The sequence below is a fragment of the Barbus barbus genome, assembly GCF_936440315.1.
Source record: "Barbus barbus genome assembly, chromosome: 44".
Classification (NCBI taxonomy): Eukaryota; Metazoa; Chordata; class Actinopteri; order Cypriniformes; family Cyprinidae; genus Barbus; species Barbus barbus.
In genome coordinates this window covers 17,862,264-17,885,300 of record NC_136722.1, presented here as the reverse complement: position 1 = coordinate 17,885,300, position 23,037 = coordinate 17,862,264, and the positions used below count along the sequence as shown (strand labels likewise).

General features: G+C 38.1%; 1 protein-coding gene across 4 annotated transcripts; it reads right to left on the bottom strand.

Annotated features, from left to right (window-relative positions):
- Window positions 1-10,699: 10,699 nt before the first annotated feature.
- On the bottom strand, window positions 10,700-22,849 carry LOC306863369 (activated CDC42 kinase 1-like; the record flags this gene model as incomplete). 4 transcript variants are annotated; one of them, XM_079406663.1, is made up of 15 exons in its annotated part: window positions 10,701-12,717; window positions 12,807-12,902; window positions 12,985-14,348; window positions 14,433-14,477; window positions 14,617-14,708; window positions 15,347-15,541; window positions 16,135-16,229; window positions 16,362-16,508; window positions 16,592-16,718; window positions 16,795-17,072; window positions 18,134-18,286; window positions 18,376-18,582; window positions 18,984-19,054; window positions 19,352-19,529; window positions 22,768-22,849. In XM_079406663.1, the coding sequence occupies 14 exons, from the start codon at window positions 19,512-19,514 to the stop codon at window positions 12,586-12,588; spliced, it is 3,165 nt and encodes a 1,054-aa protein (XP_079262789.1). In that variant the 3' UTR covers window positions 10,701-12,585. The 4 variants fall into 4 exon arrangements, with proteins under 4 accessions (XP_079262791.1, XP_079262789.1, XP_079262790.1 ...); XM_079406665.1 differs by lacking the exon at window positions 14,433-14,477 and having other exon boundaries at window positions 10,700-12,717; window positions 22,768-22,833; XM_079406664.1 differs by lacking the exon at window positions 14,433-14,477 and having other exon boundaries at window positions 18,376-18,603; window positions 22,768-22,838.
- Between the last annotated feature and the right edge of the window lie 188 nt (window positions 22,850-23,037).

Below are 23,037 nucleotides of genomic sequence, written 5' to 3'. Positions count from 1 at the left end.
AGTGCATCGTATGTGTGAATAGTGACTGTCGCAACAAATTTCCATCAACGCTGCCTTATGTCTCAAGATGGTCTCTTCCAATAGTCCCACAGTGAATCGTGACAGGGTTACAGAATACACTAAAGCATCCCTTTGCATGCACAGGCTCAGAATAACAGAGCAGAAAAAAGCTGCATTGTTCAGGAAAGCAATAGACCTTACAGCATGGCCATGAGAAAGAAACAAAAGAGAAGACGGAAACCAGCTGAAGAGATTACCCTTAAGAAATCCAACAGGAGTACACTGTACACATATGAAAATCAGATGAGGACAAAGACAGACATAATTTTGGGAAGATTTGAGAGATGATTTTCAACATGAAAATTGCTGTATATTGAGTTTCCTCAGCGTGGAGTGTGCTGGACAAGGTCATAATAATGAGGTCTGATTAGATCATATGGGTGGACATGAGTGAGGTGAAGAGGCCTCAGGATCAGAGAGGGATTTGTTTTATATAGTCTTGATTAGCTTCTTCAATCTTTCATTACCCCGAACACATGCACAGATGACACGTAAGAATCATGTCAGTTTTACAGGTTGTCTCTGCTTTGTATTCACCCTCACACATAAACATAAACTTCCTTTGACTAAAGAAATGGAAAGGTCAACTGTTACGGTTGATGTAAAAGCATTTATTATAAAAGACATATCGATGGCTACTCGACATGAATGAGAAAATAAAGTTGAAATAAAAGAAATCCCTCATAACTGAAAACGTGGATAAAATCGAACGAGGCTCATACGTGACATTCAGAAGGCCAAGAACCTAGTCACCTCAGACTGGTGACACGAGGCCCAAGTACACAAAGAAGCTAAAAATGGTTGTCAGTCCTGTTCTAATTTAGCAGTCAATACTGCCGGAGTTCACTTACTTACAAGAATGACAACTGAATTTCACAATAGAATTGACTTATGAAATCAGAATGAATCAGAAATGTGAGGTCATGAAAACAAGCAATATTTTGGGAAAGAAATAAAATTTTCCATAATGACAGCAAACTTCAGTTTCCCTAAGCCCCAGATCTAATGCCTCAGTGTAGATAACAACAAACTTATCCCTTCCATCCAGACACAGGAAATCACTTTCAGGCCCAAACCTAGAGCACAGCGTAGGGAATCGTCTGCTCCCACTCTCTCTGGTTCCCCTGGGGTAGGGGCCTGGACAAGAAGAGATTTGATTGGGGGAATAACAGTAAAGAGGAGCTTAAGAGGTCAAAATGATGCCATTTCCACCATTAATCATGTTCTTCTGAGCTTTGTCAGATATGCTGGTGGTGCCACTCTTCTCCAAAGCCACTGAGAACCAATCACAGCACCACAGCTGATACTGTACATTCACTTCAGCCCCTGTTTTACATTCTGTTTCTCTTCATAAAATGTTGCAGATTCAAACTGTCATTTGTCCAGAAATGTATGTTATCAATGTATAGATAGGTAAAATAGGTGCTGGCTTAACACATCTCTAGGATGAGGAATATGGAAGTTTAATTGTGACTCTTTACACACAAATATGGGGTGACAACTTGAAGCTTTGTTTTCTCGAATGTGTCTCAAAACAGAGCTAGAAATAACATCCCACATTGTTCATTCTCAGGGACAAAAATTACTTTGTCATTGCATTAAAGTTCTAATTTTAAAATAATTTTTGGTGGTAACAGACCTTGTGTAGACAGTAGAGTATTTTTGATTTGATATTGCGTGAGATAACTAAAAAAGTTTTTTTTAGGCTATAAAACATTTATGTTTTGGCATTAATGTTGGCACTGTTATTCCTGGAAAAGAAATCAGAACATGAAACTGCAAAAATAATAATAATAATAATAATTTTTATCATATCTGAGTTTGTTTTAGATAAAATATTGTGGCCAAAATCACAAATTAGAAAAGTATAAATTGCTGAACATCTAGCATTTTAAATAAGGCAATGAGGAAAGATATATTAAAATACATTAATACATGCATCACGGTACTCTCATCAATGGAGGCGGACTGACATGGAAGAGAAGAAATCATTGAATAAAGTTGTTATTTCTGTTTTCTTTTCACACAAAAAGGATTCTCGTAGCTTCATAAAATTACAGTTGAACTACTGATATCACATGGACTATTTTAACAATGTCCTTACAACGTTTCTGGGCCTTGGATGTGTCAGTTGTGTTGCTGTCTATGCAGCTAGGGTCAGAAAGCTCTCAAATTTCATCAAAAATATATTAGTTATATTTAATATAATTAAATACTTAATTAGTGTTCCAAAGATGAACGAAGGTCTTATGGGTTTGGAATGACATGAGGGTGAGTAATTAATGACAGAATTTTCATTTATGGGTGAACTGAACCTTTCAATTACATTGTTATTACCTTGAGTTGTTCTCTTCTGAAATCAGGTTTGAGGAAAAAAAGCTTCTCTGTTTCAGGTGCGACACATACACCAAACGCTCTTTAGACATTCAGACAATCACGTCTGCCAATTCACAAGCCACAAGCCACTAGTCCTTGACATTAACATGTGCTGCCATGACAACTTTAACTAAAACAACCGAGCATTCAGCAGACATTCTGCTAGAAAGTTTTTAGCTTGCCAGCAACTGTCTAAAATGTCCATTTGTTGCATTTTGAAAGCCATTGAGATATCTGCATGAATCAGGCTTATTTGACATCAACGTTTTGCATAGTGGCCCATTCTGCCATTCTGAGGAATGACAAAGACATGACACTAATATGACACTGAATATGTTATGTCTAGTGATACTGCTACAAATCTGGCAAGACAGATTGAGTGTGTGTGTATGTGTGTGTGTGTGTGTGTGTGTGTGTGTGTGAATGTGCAGTGATGTATGTGCAAGAGAAATGTGCCCTGAGAAGATCTCGGATACATCAGGCACTGAATCTCTGCTTACTTACACATACTTGCCATTTATCAGACATTTTTTTTTCAAAGTGTCAGATACATTTTTGTTCCCGTCTCTGCAGACAAAATTACACAATATACTGGAAAGATTTTCCAATAATGACAGTGCCAGCCTTGAAGAAAATTCAGCAATGATCAAAATTGATAGCACTGAGCTATCCTTCACACATGTGGTTCATTAGACACAGAGAAGCCACATTTAAAAGCATTAAAGTCTCCTCTGAGGAAAAAGGTTGTACATTATTAAACGTCTTAGGACTACTAATTTTCTTTTGGCCTGAACCCCCTAGAAATGATTCAGAAAAGTTATTTCATTTTGAGAAAAGTGTTCAAATTCTTTCTCAGGTCATTTTTTGTTTATCATAGTTAGTGTTGCACGTTAGTTTTTCAAAGTTACCTGCCTTTCAATTAAAGTTTCCTGCCTTTCAAATTTTGAATTGACTAAAGAGAAATCTGCCTCGCTGTCAGCCATTGATTGTCCATTCCACACAGCTATCTGCAAATGAGTGCAACACTCACTTTTTAAAGGACATCGGAGTCTGTGTCCTAGTCAAGAACAATACCGTTCTGCTGGAGCGCCTTGCCTTCTTTTTCAAAGCCATTCATCACATTGTCAATTACTGTTGGAGAAAAGAGAAAGTGCATACATAAATCACCATTATGAGTAGGGTCGGGAAAGAGGCGGGCAAGGTGAGGAGACACAGACTCACCAGAGTATATGAGTCACAAAACACATAAGTTTGATCCATTTCAAGTTTCTCTGTTGCGGAAATCATTCCCAGTCTGACGAACTGAACTTAAACGGATAGTTCACCACAAAAAAAAAAAGAAAAAGAACAAACACTCTGTGACTCATGCTATTGTCATTTCAAATCTTTTTTCTTTCTTCAATGGAACACAAAATTAAATATTTTGCAGGTGTTCACACTGCTTTATCCATTCAGTGAAAATATATAGTGATCACAGTCTGTCAAGCTTTTTTTTTTTTCTAAATATCTTCTTTATATTGGTTTTTAAAACCGTATATGAAATTATGAGTGTACTACTCCTTTAAGAATCTGATATTCAGATAACTCAGATACATTGAGCATCATTTTACAGCTCAAATTTAAGTGATAGAAAATCCATAGGTAGAATGTGCCTATCATCATTACTTGATGGGGCATTAAGAGTTTTGATGAGTTGCTCTCATGTGCAGCTGAGCAGGATGAAACTGGAGCAGGCCGTGTGGTAATACAATAAAATCAACAACATATCGTTTAGCCTTGGCGGGGTCTATCTAAGTCGCTGTACCATGAATCATCAGTTACCCTGAGCCTGGAGGCTCCCTACAATGAATCCCACCCTTACCGCAAATTGCCTGTTGTACACTTGCTTAGTCACCTACTCAAGAACTCTTATGCCGAATAATGACTAAGTAGGAAGACATAGAACAAGGTGGATGTACTGTATTCTGTCTGTCCTCGATGGTAATACAGAAACTGGAGGTCAGAAAAAGATGGGGGTGCTCAGCAGTCATTATTCATGTTTAAAGAAGTCCCTCTGTGCTTTTTCATGACCATCTCAGTCGCTGGTGTGCAACTTTGTTTAGTGATGCATCTGTGTCCATTTCCACACCCCATTACAGGCATCTGTCTCCATTAAACACCAGGATGAGGGAGAATCCCCATAGAGAGAACAAGAGGGGACTTTCCATTGACTTCTATTGTTTTAGAGTGGGCTAATCATATTTTTTTTGTCCATTATCCCTTATAGAAACCTTTCTCCATTTTACATTTTCATTAAGATATTTATTGTGCTTATTAAACAGCACATGACCAGAAACCTCAAATTTTGGTCATTCAGAACTGAATCGAGAATGCATTAATTAAAAATGAATTACTGTTTTTCTCAGTCGCTTTGGTGCATTTCTCAAATCATCCTTAATATTTGCAAAGAAGTATGTGCATTTCTCAAAACAATTCGTACAAACAGCACCACTCAATAGATTACCTGCAAAAGCCTGTAACTTACTCAAAATCTTTAGTTCATCTCTCAAAAGTAAGTATTTATGTCAATGAACATATCAGTGCCATCAGAATGAAAAGTCCTTGTGTCATTGTTCACAAAATGCTTAGTCAAGTCGTCAAAATAACAGTGCACTCTGTTAGTATTACCTGAAAAACCTGTAAATCGAGAGGGAAAACAGAATTACAATTCATATTTCAATGGTATGAAGTAAAATTAGCAAACTAAAATTCAAAGAAAATTCATATTACAATTGATTTAACTATAAATGCAAAGTTTGTCTAAAAACAGATTAAGACAGATGGACAGATCATCAGAAAATGGTAAGAACAAAAGAATGGATGAAGACAGACAGACAGACAGAATAAAATAGACAGTGTTAGAAAGACAGAAAGAAAAGCAGCAAGAAAGACAAAGAAAGAGCAAAAAAGAAAGAAAGAAAGAAAGAAAGAAAGAAAGAAAGAAAGAAAGAAAGAAAGAAGGCAAGCATAGAGAGATAGATAGATAGAATGCCAGACAAAATGGACAGAATGCTAGAGAGAAATATTTTTCATCCCCTAAATTTGTAGAATTTCAATAGAATGTCAAGACATTATGTAGCATTTTTATGAAGCTGTTTTTCTGGCTAGTCCATAACACAGGCAAAACCTGACCCACACACAAAGATGTGTGAACACATGCTGTGCGTGTTTAAAGAAAGATGTAGCTGATATGGTGATGTTTTATTAACCTTAATAAAAAGAATACAGAAAATACATGCATCAGGACAACATAAAGCCCTTTTCACACTGGTGATACACAGAATCACACTTCTAGGAACAGAACATAATTATTATGACATCAATTTTGAATAAACCTAGTGGACATGGATGAGCAGAGGTGAAAAGGAAAGTACTTAAAATTTCACACCACAGAGCACAGAATGAAGAAAACAAACACGTTTGGCCCATCTCGGGTCAAAGGCTTCTGCTTAATGAGAGGTGAAACAGGAGAAGACGATGACTAAGTGAGAGAGGCAGACTGAATGATAAACATGCATTACGTCACACATTTCAGAGATAACCAAGAACTTTGATGGGTGCGTTTGTATCTGTTTGTCATCAAGGTGTAAATTAATTTGCTGTTGGCTTTTCATCAAGGTGGGAGGGGAGCAGAGAAGCGGTAAAGTGGGGAGCGTGTTTGCTGACTCGCAGTTATCTGTCATTGTGAAAATGACAGTTTGGGAATTGATAGGTGTAAAGCTGTTTGAACTACAGCCATGGTCTTATCTTAAGACGAGCCACCTGCACCCTCACATTTGTCCCTCCCACCCAAACATTAATGTCTAAAGTCTGACCGTCAGACATTAAAGTGCAAATAAAATGTCACTCAATGCCCTCTGTCTACGCCTCAGACCTTTCACAAAACAGTCAGGAAAAAAATAAGAAATAACTACAAAAAAAATGTCTTGCTTCACAAGAAATGTTATATCATAAATCCATAAAATGGCTGTATGACTCATGCTGTTTATTAGTACACAGCATATTAGGATTCCACAACTTCTACATTTTTGGTGATCTGAATGTTTTTGATTAAAAAGATAAAATACTTTCCCCTATTCCAGATAGGAAAACCATTTGACTTCTCCAAAAATGGTGCCATGCTAAACTGGCACTATCAAAATTTTCAAAATGCTGTTTATTTGAACATTCTGACCAGCCTATGATAGCAACAGGCTCAACCAACGGTGTTATTTTGGGGCGGGGCTATCTGTTTGCTAACCAATGGCAAAAGAGTTATATTTAAAAAATAAAAATAAAAATAAAACAGTCATTCTGTTAGGAAACATTTGTGGTGTGAAAATGACACATTTCACCTTCAGGAGGGATTCAATAAAATGTGCTATTTAGTCTGTCAAAATACACGTTGTTCAAAAATCTTTACAATGGCAGCCCAACGAGAAAAGAGTTCCCTTTTTTGTTTATTTTAAACAAACAAAAAATAATTTTCACTGATTATCAACACATAGGAACTAGGAACACAATACAATTATTCACCTAAGAAATTTTTTAAGATTAAAATGGCTGAAATGACTGAAAGTTTCAGAAACGGTTTACTTTAAAGTTACAATGAAACAGAAGCAGTGACAAGATAGATAGATAGATAGATAGATAGATAGATAGATAGATAGATAGATAGATAGATAGATAGATAGATAGATAGCTTTGTTTACAACAGGAGTGTTCTCGATCTGAATCTCAGATGTCTGAGATGTTTCTGTGATAGTGGTTTGCAGAAGCCGGACTGCAGTAGACACAGATCTGACCTGTGGCATCACTTCTAATGTCTAATCTCAGCATGAACAAGAGTCGTCGGATATTACATCAACGCAGTGGGTATTTGGAGATTAATCCTGAGGAGATTTCGGCGGGCACAGTTCTCAAGAGGAATACTTCATCTGCAAAAAGTAAGTTATTTAATTTATTTAATATTCAGTCGCGTGTTGTTTGATGTTTTAAATGCCACGAAGAGTATTTAGATAGTTTCTATTAGGAGGTTTAAGATGATTGCATACGGATATATTTAGTGTTGATGACGTTAGGCCTAACTGTTAGGCACGGTCTCTTTAGAAAAAAAAAATATAAAAAAACGATGAGCTGTATCCAGTGCACGATAATGTTAGCTAATTAAATTTTAATAAGTTAAATTCTATTTTGTTTGCTAGAATTCATTCGATAGTCTTTTTCAACGAGTGATTGCTATTGAATCATAGGAGTCGACTCCACTGCTGGCGTCATAAATATCTATACGAGTGACTCTCTGATTTGATTCACTTAACCATTCAAATGAGTCATTTGTTTGTGAATCAAACTGATCACGCAGTTATAGCACCTGCTAAGTTTAAGTTTCCACTGCTGAATTTAATAATAATATTTATCTTGTGGTAACACTGCCGTGTGGGAAGCTTTGACACAGAAAAAACACTATAGATACGTAAGAGAAAGCCGTAAAATGTAAGTGCATCACCTTTTGTTCTTGAATGGAGCCCTAATCTGTCTGCTGCACAAGAGCAGGTTCAGTTTTTAGAGTGAATGAACGTTTGAAGCATATATGCAGTATGAAAATACTTGTTTTACCGTGGTGGGGATTATTATGAGCAAAGTTTTTTTTAAAAGTTTAATCTGAACACTTTATATATGTAATCTGACTTTTTTTTTTTTACAGAAATTCTGAGTTGCTGCATGAACATTCATCAAACATAAAAAAAAGTGTTAGTGTCAGTTCAACATTTAATGTAAACGTTAATTTGGTGTCCAATACCGACGTCAGCTGACATTGGTATTTGTTGTTGTATAGATAGATAGATAGATAGATAGATAGATAGATAGATAGATAGATAGATAGATAGATAGATAGAATAAAATGAACAAAATGTTAGAAGGACAGAAAAATAAGCAAGAAAGAAATACAAAAATTATAATAAGCTAATGATATTTTTAGATTTATCAGCGAGTAAGCTCTCTCCACTGATTATTAGGTTAAGGGGTGGGGTCAGGGGAGGAGCTTCTTGCTTTTTCTTCTAAAAAAGCAAACCCAGCAGGCACACAACATTATAAGACATTGATACAGTATTTGGTTAAATTTTGGTTGCGACGTCAGGTGACCCAAATTCAGTGTCAGTTCAACATTTAATGTAAACGTTAATTTGGTGTCCAATACCGACGTCAGCTGACATTGGTATTTGTTGTTTTTAGGTTGTGTAACCAAAATCCAACATTAAATCAACGTCAAATTGGCATCAAATATCAACCCAATTTTCTTTCTTAACCAAACTACAACGTCTGCCCGATGTCATGTCCAACGTCAACCTGACGTTATATTGACATCCTGTGTCTGCTGGGAATCAACAAATCAAATCGTGCAAATTCATAGTTAAAAAAAATTGTTAGACATTTGGCAGGGAAAGGGATGAAGATAATAAGATCACCAAACTATGAAGTCAGGAATGTATTTGCATTCCAAAATATATGTTTTTGCCAAATTGTCCACCTCAACCAAACACACATATTCACACCAACATCTCCAGGACTGTAAAGCAGGAGTCAGCGGCACCTTCTAATTAAGAAACTCTCGATATCAGTCTCACATACTCTCTTTCTCACAAACACTTGGTAATTTTCATTGGCCTTATCATGATTAGCAAACTACATATCAAAATAAGACTAGTGGAAAGCATAAAGAGATTCAAGTTATATTAACTTGCTTTGGCTTGCAAAGGGTACAGAACAAAACGAGACTAGTGTAACCAATCCAGTTTGAATCCAGTTTCATACTCGCAGCTGTATTTAACAAATGGATTCAATTAATCAATCAGCCCCTGAAACAGAAAAAGCTTACACATATCTTGGGTGTTAAGGCCCCTCTAATCAATTATTGATTAAGCTGAGAGCCTGCCCACCATCACAATCTCACTATTGACTGAGTATTGATTTAGCAGACCAACAAATAAGTGTAATTTATTATTTAGGGACTGCGGTGAAATAATCCATAAATGACATAACTAATCATGACTTTAAGGCTAACAAGTTATAGGGTTATAAGATGTAAGAACATGTCTTGCCATCTTAACAATAATAATAATAATAAAGTCAAAAATGTATCATTTATAATAACCACACTTTACATTCCAATTTGAATTACATGGGCTTACATAAAACAGTGTCTTTTAAAAGGAGAAAATATCTATTTGAATTAGTTTTACATTGGCTTTTGAAAAAACAAAAATTACAAACCCCGGAATGATTGGTGATTATTCCGAACTAATCCGCCCGCTCCAGAGAGCACTGAAGTAAGATGAAAAAATATCTTTAAGTATGCACACCATGGAGTTGTGGACTTCTGTTAACCGTTTTAACATGGCTGAGAATCCCATTTTCGCCATGTAAGAAAAAATGCTTTGGTAAATTATATTTATGACATAAAAAAGACATAGGCTACCAGGCTAAATCATAATTATGTCATCATAAGTCATAGTAATGCTTTTAAAGCAATATATATAATAAATACATTAATGAGAGAGTCTGGGGAATATTAAATATGATGAGCAACTTTCAATGCAAAGCAATCTTTCGTTCTTTAGCATTATACTGACATCTAATGGTGGATATGAGAAATAGTGGTGTATCAGTTTGATGCCTTATAAACTAACAACAAATTTTACAAAAATTAAGTTAAATAATTTATTCTACTTTTTATATTTTACAGAAATATATTTATATTCTTTAGATACCACCAAGGCCTGTACATTCTAACATTGTGTAGATGTTCTATAAGGCTTGTCATGACTCTTGGGGAAATTCATGGTGTAGCTATGCCTCTGGGCTAAGTGGGCACAATGGTGAAGCTCCACTTCAAGGCTCAGTGGGTCTAATGGTGCAGCTCCACTTCGAGACTTAGTGGGCCTCACGGTGCAGCTCCACTTCAAGGCTCAGTGGGCCTCATGGTGCAGCTCCACTTCAAGGCACAGTGGGTCTAATGGTGCAGCTCCACTTCAAGGCTCAGTGGGTCTAATGGTGCAGCTCCACTTCAAGGCACAGTGGGTCTAATGGTGCAGCTCCACTTCAAGGCTCAGTGGGCCCGTACTTCCAAGCTAAATGAGTCCCGCTTGATTTAATAAGGATCTTATGTTCAGCATTTGATGTTGAATGCAGCCATAATTGTTCAAGATCAGGTGAAAGACAGGTGAAATAATGAAATTCCAACTACAGCAGTTTTAAATATTTACTTCATACAAAAATACAGATAGATCATTATACAACAAACATTTATAAAGCTTTTACAGTAAGCCCAGCATTCTGCCATTCACTTTAGAATAAGTGGGATGCGTGAGCACTGACACAGGCTATATTCCAAAAACTGAATTGCAACAGCAATTGCATTGACATGAACAAAAAACCAGTGCAGGTAAAATATAACTACAATACTGAGCATCTGGACAAGAGGCAGATGAAAATTACAGAGCACAAAGCAGAAGCCTCAATTTGCTTAGCCAGACGTCTGTGTGTGACATACGGTTGACATGTTCTGACAGAAGAAAAATGCACATAAAAAAGATGTTATTCAGTTCCATTCATGTAACAGATAAGGTAATTTCATCAACACAAACTTCCCATCTTCACACAGAGCCTAAGTGAAGTTTCTGTGATTTATGAACCTGAGCAAAATCGCAAAATACGTAATGGAGTTCAAAGTTCCACTTACTTAAAAGTAAGCTAAATCAACAACTGAGAACAGTAACATTATGTCTTAAGTGTTCCTTTGATCAAAAAGACAATGAAGACCAACAACTAACAAGGAAATTAATAATATAATAGGTGCATTGATAAATGTATTGTCTGCAGTCATCATGGCACATGGAACATATATCTGGCTACACAAAACACTGACGTATCTCATCCTCATCCCAGCTTATTTTGGCCAAGAACCACCCAGTTAGAAGGGAAGAGATCATCCTGAGACCATCTAAAATTATTTAAAAATATAACCAACTGTGCGTGATCTGTGGCTGTGCCGTCCAAGGCTGTGACTAATTATAACATCATTGAATAGAATCAAATGAATGAAAAACTAGTAAAGGCTTAAATAAGAAACAACAAGGCCTGTGATCTGCATGCAACATCATGTGTGAGAGTTAACAGATGTATGAGCATTATGCATAAATAGGAGCATAAAGATGCGGTCACATTAGCAAAGTTTCTGTGAAATGCACACAGGAGTCACTTTTACACCAAGCAGCTTTCTAATGTGTTTTCTTATGTGAAATTCCTGGTCATGTTGATTCCTTTTGAAATTACAGATTTAGCCCATGAAAATCTACAGAACAACTGTAAATGTGACCACACCTTAATGGTCAATATATCCATTCAAAAGGTTATTGTGTCTCTATAGTATACCCTGCAATGTCTTTACATAGAATCAGTGGCATTGTGACCATTACAACTCATGTCACTCAATTAATATTCATTAGCAGTGCTCATAAAATTCACATTGTGTCTCCAATTTTCAGATTATCCCCTATGCCCCAGGATAAAATATTCTGAATAAATAAACTACAAACATTTTACAGGCTGAAAGTCACATATGATGCTGTGAAACGCACACTTTTCTCTACTTTAAAACTTAAGCAAATATATAAAACACAATCTGATGTACATGGTTCGACTGTTCACATTGCTCCGTTGTACTTCAAGTAAGTGAACTTTGCATTTGTCTTGCATTGATTATAAGCAGTAAAGCAATGAATATTCAAATGACCTGCAAATATCTAGTGGTCCAGAGTCAATGAGCTGTAGATGAAACTCAACTTTTATTAGCTGCAGAGATCAGTTCTTCTACATCCTGCCATTAGAACCTGACACTAATCAGAGAGATATAAGTGAGATGATGAATATATTTTTCTAATTTATTTTTTCTGCATAACAAGGAGTTTTTTCCTTACAATGAAAGTCAATGGGGTCCAAAACAACACTGGACTTCATCTCTAAAACAAGAGACATGTTTTAAATGGCCTTTTTTTTATGTCCCACAGAAGTTGACAATAGCGCAAGTAATTGGTGACAATTTAAATTTTTGATCCATTTAATTATCACATACTACCTATGTCTAGATGAACCGTAAGAGTCCAGCATTTGGATGCTGGCTTGCTCCAGATTCCAGCTACATCTCTCCAGAGCTTCCAAGCATTCAGGCCGAGCCTTCAAACCCAGTCGAAACAACTGCTCCACCTACATCAGGAATCAATATATGTGTAAATGCTCTTTTATTATCCACGAGTACCTCCCTATTTTGAGTCTGAAAAGAAGCACGCAGATACCTTCAGATATTTCACGGCCTCCTGAGCGTTCCAGCCGTGTGCTTGAAGGGCCGTTTGACACTCCTCTACAGTCACTCCATGTACTGCCTCCTGCACCTACAGAAACACCCAATCGGTTATCTCAAAATACCATGACATCATTGAGTAGCCAATGGTGAGAGCATATTGAGTTGCTTACTTGTTGGAGCGTTACAAGGTTGTAGGCATCTGCTTGGGTGGTGCTGGGCCAGGCAAAACTGTTGGAGGTCCCACTGGTTTGGCTGGGGGAGGCATTGGGCTTGTTAACTTGCTGCTGAACCATGGGTCTCACAGTGGCCATATTTGTAGTTTTTTTCTCGTTTCCCTCAGAGTCCCTTAAGAACCTGTCATACTTGTCCAGGTATGCCGGTTTCTCAGGTAGCATGTAGTAATGAGTGCTGCTGGCCTTCACACCACCGTACATGATAGGAAGGATGCAAGGACTCTTGGCTGGAGTCTGGGCCGCTTGAGTAGAGCCGTACTGAGAACTTGTAGTGGTGGCCGTGGACGTAGAAGACAGGGTGGAGGAGCTGGATGGTGCGGAAGAATACGATGACGGCGACAAGCAGGAACCCAGAGATCCAACACAACAGAGGCTGGACCTTTGCTGAGGGGAGCCGCCTTGTGGCGCCATGGGGCTCGGTGCCCGAGAGTTGGGTTGAGATAGAGCGTGATCCCTTGGGGGTATCTGAGGTGGACATCGGCTCCCGTCTTCATTGTCTCCAAGAGAAACTGACAATCTGCTGCCGTATATTCCTGCCCGCTTAGAGGGCCGCATGGGCGGGATGGGGATTCTTGGAGGGATCTGAGGCTTGTCCTCATAGGAGGAGGGCAGGATGATCTGGCGGTGTGGCGTGAGAGCTGAAGGAGTCAGTAGCGGTGAAGAAGGGAGGGAACGTCCGGCTGGAGGGACCCGAAGCTTCACCATCACCTCCCTTTGTAGCTCCTTGAAGATGTCTGCTGATTGTGAAAAGGATTGTGTTTCCTCAGCACGCTTGGTTGGTAGAAAGAGATTGTCCTCAATGTTGCATTTACCATCGATTTTATCGCCATCTTCTGATTGTGTCTGTTCGGACACTACGTCTTCCTGTGACACAGATGCATTTATGGAGCTTACTTCCATGTCTTCTTGCTCTGCACACTCAACAGCCACCTCGTCGTATGCCGGAAGATGAGGCAGGGGTCGCATGTCCCAATCCACCACTGGAGTAGGGTGCATGGGGTTTGGAAGGGCTCGATTGGGGCTCTGTGGCGGCGCCATATCCAAGATGGAAGCGGCGTAGGACACAGGTGGCTTCGCTGTGCTGGGGTTGGGTGTCTCGGTAATGGGGGAAGGTGATGTAGAGCTGAAACTATCGTCACCAAAGTCAATGAGCGAGACTTCGCTAAGGCGGTCGCTTGGACTAGTGCTTTCCCAAGGGCGGAGGCGCAAACTCAGGTATGTGGGAGTCTTAAGAGAGAGCTTCTTCACGCCCGTCACTATCAGATCATCATCGTCGTCCAGCACAGAGTCGTAAAATGGTTCTGGGAACAAGCCATCGGGCAAAACTTTAGGAAATTTGCTTTTGTAATGCGGTGATTGCAGTGAAGAAGAGAAATGGTTCTTACTCTTAAGAAGAACGACTGGTTTAGGAGGTCTAGGAGGAGGTTGTTCTGACACAACAGTTTAAGCAGAAAAGATCAGAAATGAAAAAAAAAGATGAGCAGAGCAAAAGACAGAAGTGGTGAATCTGAAGAAGAACAGAACAGCCCAACTCAACAAGATCAAATGGTTGCTGATATGGTTGCTTACTTTTAGACCGGTTTGGAAGTTTAGTGGGCTTGGCTGCATTGGAGTCCATGCCAAGAACATCTGGTGGGTCCATGGGATTACCAAGGTACAGACTGAACACAAAGCACACTGGATAAATAACAAAATCCACCTCTTTATATTTTCACAAGATACAGTTTTCTAGTGGTTCCCAACAAGGGGGCCGGGGCCCACTAATTAAAATTAAAAGCTAAAAAAATAAACATAAAATAAAGAAGTAAACTGAAAATTATTTCTTACATAATATAATATAATATATAAAACAATATTCTAAGGCTTCTCAAAACAGGCTATTTTCTGTATTTCTACTGTAAATTCTGCTGTGTTTTCTTTTTGTATTTGCAGAAACTGGAAGATTTTATATATTAATTAACCATGATTCGTTTTGTGATTTCAAATGTTTCAAGGACTAAATGATCTTCAACTAAAAACAACAGTTATTGAGGGGAAAATTATATATACATATATATATATGTGTGTGTGTGTGTGTGCATATATATATATATATATATATATATATATATATATATATATATATATATATATATATAATTTTTGAATGAACACAAAACCAGTGCAGATAAAATATAGTTTAGAATGATATATTGCTGCTCTCTAGTGGTTAACACAAGTAAAGCAGTCTGTTCCCTGAGAGATCAATATTCCTTAGAGTCTGTCAAAAGGTCACTCATAAATGGTCATGGTATCTTACTCATCAATTTTGTCAGGGGCACCCCAGCTACGATGAGGGTCTGTGTCTCCATGGCCTGTGTGGATGAAACTGTGCTTGAGAGGTCGGCTGATGTCGTGAGCAGACAGACCGGCCACAGAGGTTACCACGTTCCTAGGGAACTGTCCTACCTTCAGGGTCTGCCTGTTCTGACCCCTCCACCAGTAGTTCTCTGCTCTGCAGCATAGAAAAAAAGGTTTAAAAATAGATTCAAACCTTTGTTGTAAATGTGGCTGTTCAGCATTCATGTTTATAGCGTAAACGGTGCAGGACACCTACACATCGAAGTTTATTACTTTAAGGAGTTCTTACAAATAATTTTATTTATAAAGGAATCCAAATAATTAAATGTATTTAAATAACTGTTTTTTATATTAGCATTGTACAAAAACAAATTATTAAGATAAGGTAAGAAAGGAAGGAAAAAGAGAGATGAACACTTTATATAGCAAATATTATACATATACTGTAGCATATATATATATATATATATATATATATATATATATATATATATATATATAAAATATATATGGCAAAATTATATGCAGTTTTTGTGTGTGTTAACAACTAGAGCTGTCAATAGATTCTATTAATCTTATTATAAAATATTAATTTTAATGAACTTACATGAACAAGCTTATGTCAACATCCTTATTTATTATTTTCTTTCCTGAACTGTAGGTTGACAGTGACCACATGATACAGTCTTATGTCAAACCTGCCTGAACAAAAAACAAATTGACAAAACCACCAAAATATGTCCTCACCTTCCCTCAATTACGGTGATGATGTCGTTAGCATGAATTTTAAGTTTGTCTGGCTCATCAAAGTCCTGCAGTGCCCTCATGTCGGTGGGCATTGTCTATAAGCAAATTAGAAAGACTTAATTAAAACAACCAATAATTGTTTTGACATTCTTGTGTACGTGCAAGAACTTGACAAAAGAATGTTCTATCTATCCAGTATCACCCTCTGCTGTTACCCGACACTTTACCTCCACAAGGAAGTCCCTGAGGGACACAAATGTCGGTCTGTCCTCGGATTTGGGGGACCAGCACTGCAGCATGACATTATAAATGTCCTGTGGACAGTCCTCTGGTTTGATAAGCCTCTCTCCCTCCCTATCGATCTTATGGAGAATCTATACAGAGGGACACACATACAAATGTCACACCAACTTTACTTACAGAAAAATAGATTTCAGGGTCAGGTATGAGAGTATACCTGGCTACCATTGAGTCCAACCCAAGGTTCCTGTCCATGAGTGAACATTTCCCACAAAGTTACTCCAAACATCCAAGTATCACTGGCATGGGAGAAGGTTCGGGTCTTTAGGCTTTCTGGAGCACACCTGCAACGCACAGAGCATGTATATAGGGGCCGAGGGAATTAATAGTAAGTGGAAGGTGGTATATTACTCTTCTCACCAGGCAAAGGGGACTTTGTGATGCTCCTGCATCACATAATGATCATCGTTTTTAGGCAAGGCCCTCATTAGGCCGAAGTCACCAATTTTGATGAGGTCGTTGGAGGCTAAAAGGATGTTGCGTGCAGCCAGGTCTCTGTGAATGAATCGTCGGGACTCCAGGTACGCCATGCCACAGGCGATCTGAACAGTGTAATGGCACAGCACTGATATCAAAATATGACCCTGGCGCTTCCTCAAGCGGTCTAACAAAGAACCCAATGGGGCAAGTTCTGTCACCTGAAACACAAAAATAATGGACAAAGTGCTTAAATGATAGCTCACACAAAAGGAACATCATTTATACTATTGTTTAAAAGTTTGTAGAGTGTAAAATGTTGTTTTTGAAAGAAGTCACTTATGCTTACAAAGGCTGCATTTATTTGATAAAAATACAGTAAAAGCAGTAATATTTCTAAATATTATTACAATTTGAAAACAAGAGTTTTATATTTTAAAGGTGGGGTATGCATTTAAAAAAAACCTAAACGCTTTAGAAAACGAGTCGGGGCAGAGTACCAAAACAAACTTGTAGTCAATCATTAAGGGACGTGTCTACTCATGATGCAGATGAGAGAGCTCTCAGTGCACAGGACAGACATTAGCCGAGCCGAGCAACGACAGAAAGATAGAGATGGAGGATAAAAACAAAAGAGGAAAGATCTGAGGAACATAAGAAGGCTTACACCATGTTTACACCGTACGCGTTGTACAAAGTGACCGTTGAAAATCATTTGAAATTTGTGTCAATATGTCATAAATAGAACGTGGCATGAGTTCTATTTGTCACGCCATGCTGCGCCGCTCGCGTCCGGTGTAGACGGGCAAGAAGTAGGACCCGTGTAAATATCGGATCAGCTTTCCAGCGCTGAAGAGAACTCAAGGTGCGGGAAGGCCTGCGATTGGGCGGCAAGGTTGCTTTGTTTCTTCTCAATAGGTGAGTATCATTGGTTTTGCTTTGTTTCACTAATCGTTGCTGTATGCATGTGGGGCGGAGCTATCAAAATATGGGCGAGATCCTTTTGGGGTAGGTGCGTGTTTGTTTTGGTGATTTCAAATGTCAACATCATTCCAGAAATCGCTTACCCCACCTTTAATATACGTTAAAATGTAATTTATTTCTGTTGGCAAAGCTGAATTTTTAGCAGCCATTACTCCAGTCTTCAGTGTCCTATTATCCTTCAGAAATCATTCTAATACATATAAAAAAATCGTAGTGACCTCAAACTTTTGAACAGCAGTTTGATTTAGTGTAGAAACTCCAGAATGCCATTTTTAGTACTTCAATTATCGTTCCTCACCATCTTCATGGGGTGTGTGAGGACAACCCCATAGAGACGAATGAGATTGTGGTGGTCCAGGGAATGCATGGCGTTAACTTCCCTTATGAAGTCATCTAGACCTTCATCCTGTTCCAACAGGTCTGTCTTCAGGCACTTCACAGCCACACTCAGCTACAGCACAGGAAGAAACACTATGCATTATATTTACTATCATTACTATCTCATCATTACTAGTGTTACTTATTTTCCTTTTTTCCTACCACTCTTCCAGACGGGGCCTGCCATTCTCCACGTTTCACCACTCCGAAGGAGCCGTCTCCCAGTTTCTCGTAGAGCGTGATATCTCTGTCACTGATGAGGCAGGTGAGATTGGCTGGCTGACTGTCTGGTTGAGTTGAGGATGGGGAGGAGCTGCGGAACACCGCTGGGGTCTGGGAATCAGAATCAGGCCGCTTCCCGGTGAACACCTGCTGGCCCAAGCACAGAGACTACGGCTGAGGGTGATTCTACCTGCCTATGCCTTAAAGATGCAATAGCTCCAAATTCAGTTAAACATGTCATGTTTAACTGAAGACATCTGTGATTATCGATATGAAGCTCAGATCCTCAAACGGCTCTGAAATCTTCCACAAATTACTTCAGACTTGATAAGGTCAAGAGCTGATGTAAAATGTGAAAGGTTTCTTGATCTTAAGAAATAGTGTTGCCATGGTAACACATCAAAATTGAACACTCTTCTGGGATGTTTTGTGGCTCTTTTCACAAGAAATGGATGAGAAGGGGAGGCTCTATTACTCCCCCTTTTGACTGAAGCGAAGTCAGTTTTATCTACAGTCAGACATTTTTAATTTCTGGATGCACACCATACCTTGCTCATCCATGACTTCCGTTTGCACATTGCCCTTCTCCTTTTCACGGCCTCCCACAGCCGTCTCTGACCTGCAGAGCCAGATATACAAGAAAAAATGCCAGGAGGTCTAAATATAATAAATATGTTCAATATACAATATAATAAAATGTACTATAATATTCACCTAATCGTTTATATTATATTATATTTATTAGTATACAGTGCTGTCTAAATAAATCAATCAATCAAAATATAAGTCCAAATAAATAATAAACATATAAATAATTATTAATAATAAAATATTTAAAACAAATAATGAATAAATACATTTTCCAACATTCAAAACTCCTCTTACACACTTCAAACATGCACGCTACCCCACTCACCTGGGCGTCCCATGCCAATCTTTTCAAGGTCTTCATTTTTGACATAGTCAAAGTGTGAGAGACGTGTGACATTGAGCTCATCACGAATACGCATGAAGTACTGCTGAAGCTGCACGTCGGTGAGCAGCTCCATGAGCCACTCCGTTCCCTCTTCAGACTGCATGTCTCCACCGTCCGGCTGCACACACAAAACATTAGACATATTGTTTTAAGCATAAACAATCTTATCCTCCACAGTTATCTTATTTGAAGCATTTTCAGATATTTTTATTGGAAAACAAGACAAAAATACAGTTCTTTTTTGTTGTGTAGATAAAAAGTAAACCTCGTCCTTTACCTCATCTTTTACATTATAGTGCCGCTGGTATTCAGAGAACGCCGCCATTTCTGCATGGAAAGCAGTGCTTTCAGGCAGTGTGTGTATCAGTGAACCGCACTCCCTCGGGGTGCGTCCCGTTTTCAATGTAAACTCTCGAGCGGTTCCTCTAATCTGTGAGATACGTTTGTTTGATTCTTCTTCTTCCCATCAGCAGCTACAAAAGCTCTCTCTTTTATAAGCTAAAGTCAAGAATAAAGTGAGTAACCTGATTCCTCGACCAAATAATAGTTGCAGTCTCATGTGAATTTGTGTCTTCTGTTGCAAAACCTCTGCCCACCCTCCGGAGAATTAGTGTGAAAGATTATTCCCACCCTTTTAGATGAATGAATCAGACAGTGCCTTAAATCCAGTTAATTGCAGCCCGGTCTTGTCTTCCAAACATGTCAGCATCCATCCTCAGTCTCATCTCCTTAAGTCTCCAGTCTCAGTCAGAGGAATAAAAAGAAGTTCACAGCTTGTTAACGGTAAGGTATTTCCATCCATTATTAGTGCTTTTTCCAGAAGCAGCATTTTGCTTTCTCTTGCTGAGTCACTGCAGCTGCAGTAAGAGTGCAGCAGACCTCAAACACAATCCTTAAATGCAGTATTGCTGTATAAAACTGAATGTGCTCTAAGTGCTTACCGTCACTGCTTAGCCTCACAACCCCAATAAAGAAAAAAACATAGTGACATATGTCAACATCATTGTCAGCATTATCAGACTGACCTTTTGCTTTTATTTATCACCATTTTTGTAGTGACAGGAAATGATACCACATTGCATGTCAGGGCATTTACACTACAATGAATGGATAGATAGATAGATAGATTTAACATAAATATACACCGACAATATACACAATTAGCCTAACTATCAGAACCAATTCCATTCCAGAGAGCTGTATAATATACAGAGAGGCTGTCAAAACGACATTGATTATTTTGAGGACTTGTACATCAGGACATGATGACCCATTCGCTGCTGATGAATTATGCAGCCTCCTGACAGCATGTCAAACACCCAGAATTAAAACTGTCCACAGATGTCCATAAACATATTTATTCACACTTTCTCACCAAACACCTAAACCATCAGAAATCACCCACTGAGTGTGATGGCAGCACATCATAACTATGACAATGACGCAGTAACCCTTGGCAACTAGAGCATGACTAAGAGGAGCAGACAGAACGCCACATGGCATCCCTTTCCCTTCTAGAGATGCCCTACACACATTTATGAGGATGTGCAATATAGTTGTAGGAGGCAGGGTGGGTGGAAATGTACACACTTTGAAACTCTGATACTGTAGAATAAACCATGTAACAGACTCACACCGGCTTCATAAAGATGTACAGCACATATAGAAACAATATCCTAAATATTTCATAACCCATTCACACAAATCAGTCTTTTATTCAGGACATTCTAAGTTTAGAGAACAAAAAAACTTTAATGACCCCAGTCTAGGAATTTATGGCAAAGTGCTGTCCAGTGGTCTTACCAAGTTTTAGGTCAGTCCCGAGGTCTTCAGAAAAAGTCCATTAAATACAAGCTGATGTCAGGGACGGTCCTCCTGTGCTCCAGACAGGGCCACAACAGGCACATATGAGCCAAATCAAGGCTGCTTGACTAGTCAACATCAAACTGCATAACTGCAGAGATTAACTATCATAGAAGGAGGTGAGCTGTTAAAATCTTGTTACAATGTGTCTTTACAAACATCTGATATCACTGATTGTGAATCCTTTAAACATCATCCAGTGAATCATCACTGAACTGTTCTCTTTTGAATCAAGTGAATGTTTTCATGCCTTGATAATACAGTACAAACAACAAATAGCAATAAAGACCAGGCTGTGAAGGAGCATTTCATTGGTCGAGCTGACCGAATACGCATCCATCACTGAATGAGTCAGTGTTTTGAATCTTAATTTGAACTGGGACATATCATTTGTTCATTTCTATCGTGCTTTGTTGTGATTTGTGATGTTTCTGTCTATTTGTAAATTAGTAGACATGCAAATTAATTTACGATTGTTTTGGTTGTGAACAACTGTAATAACAAATTGGTTGAGTATGATTCAATGAGGCATTCATTCATAATGCAAGAAACACTCAAACCCCATGCTGGTGTAAAGATCATAGCCTTCATTGATCAGATCTGCATTCAAATTTGAATGATTCAAAAGAATCAAATCACTGTAAGGAATCAAAATCAGTGTTATTAAAATACTATTACTGTTTCTTTATATTTAGAATTTTCAGCATTTTAGTTAAAGTTTGAGTAATTTAGTTGTTTTTGTCATTTTATTAGTTGTATTTTTTTAGATTTCATTATTTTAGCAGGCTACATTAAGTGAAACTAGACTAAATGGAAGAAATGCAGCTTAAGCAATAAGCTGATATAAAATAAATTGAAGCTTTTAAAATATTTTAACGTTTATTTAAAGTATTTTTAAATGGTTTAGCTGTGAACACACCAGCTGAATTAGATATTAATACACCTAGTTGGGATAATGAGCTGGGGCTATAACGGTTTATTGTATGTAACTGAATAATTAATAAATTACAGTATTTATTGAACAGCAGCGGTTTTGCCATATGTGATACCACCGTTAGCCTATTTATTTTATTACAGCATCATTAACGGAAATTTAGCTTAGATCTTCCCGAAAATTGATTTAGAACCGATCTAAAAGGAAATATAAAATCCTTTTATTTTATTTCCCGTGTGGAAACCATAGCGTTTTTGAGTCCATGCTGTCTAGGTAGGGAGCGCGCTAGATTTTGAGACACATCCACTGTCTTCTTTATATTCAGATACAGAATCGGACATAAATAACAAGCTAATTCAAACAAGCGTAAGTAACCTCGCTATATATAGATAATCAAGCAGGCATTAAAGGCTGGTACTGATGATGATCACAGGCTCTGTAGTGATGCAGTCATATGGCTAGCGCAGCGCAAAGGTGCATTGATTCCCGAAGGTCCGAGCTCACCTTCATGCAATTTTGAGTAAATTATATTTCAAACGAAGTCAAATGATTTACCTACCTCTTAAACAGTCATTTTTAAAGAAAGAGAATTAGCTGCTCATCGGTCGTAATCCTTCTCAGCCTCGGTACACGGATTGATCTCTTTCTTAAAGGTATAGCGCATTTTACAGACGAGAGCGCGAGGGAGATGGTTTCCTCATGACTGTGGTTCCACAATGAATCTATATAATTAATAATGTCTGAATCTAAGCATGCATATGTGAATAATGACATTATTTTATCCATTGAAGCTGTTCTTCATGATGACTACAGTGTTAACGGTGACACA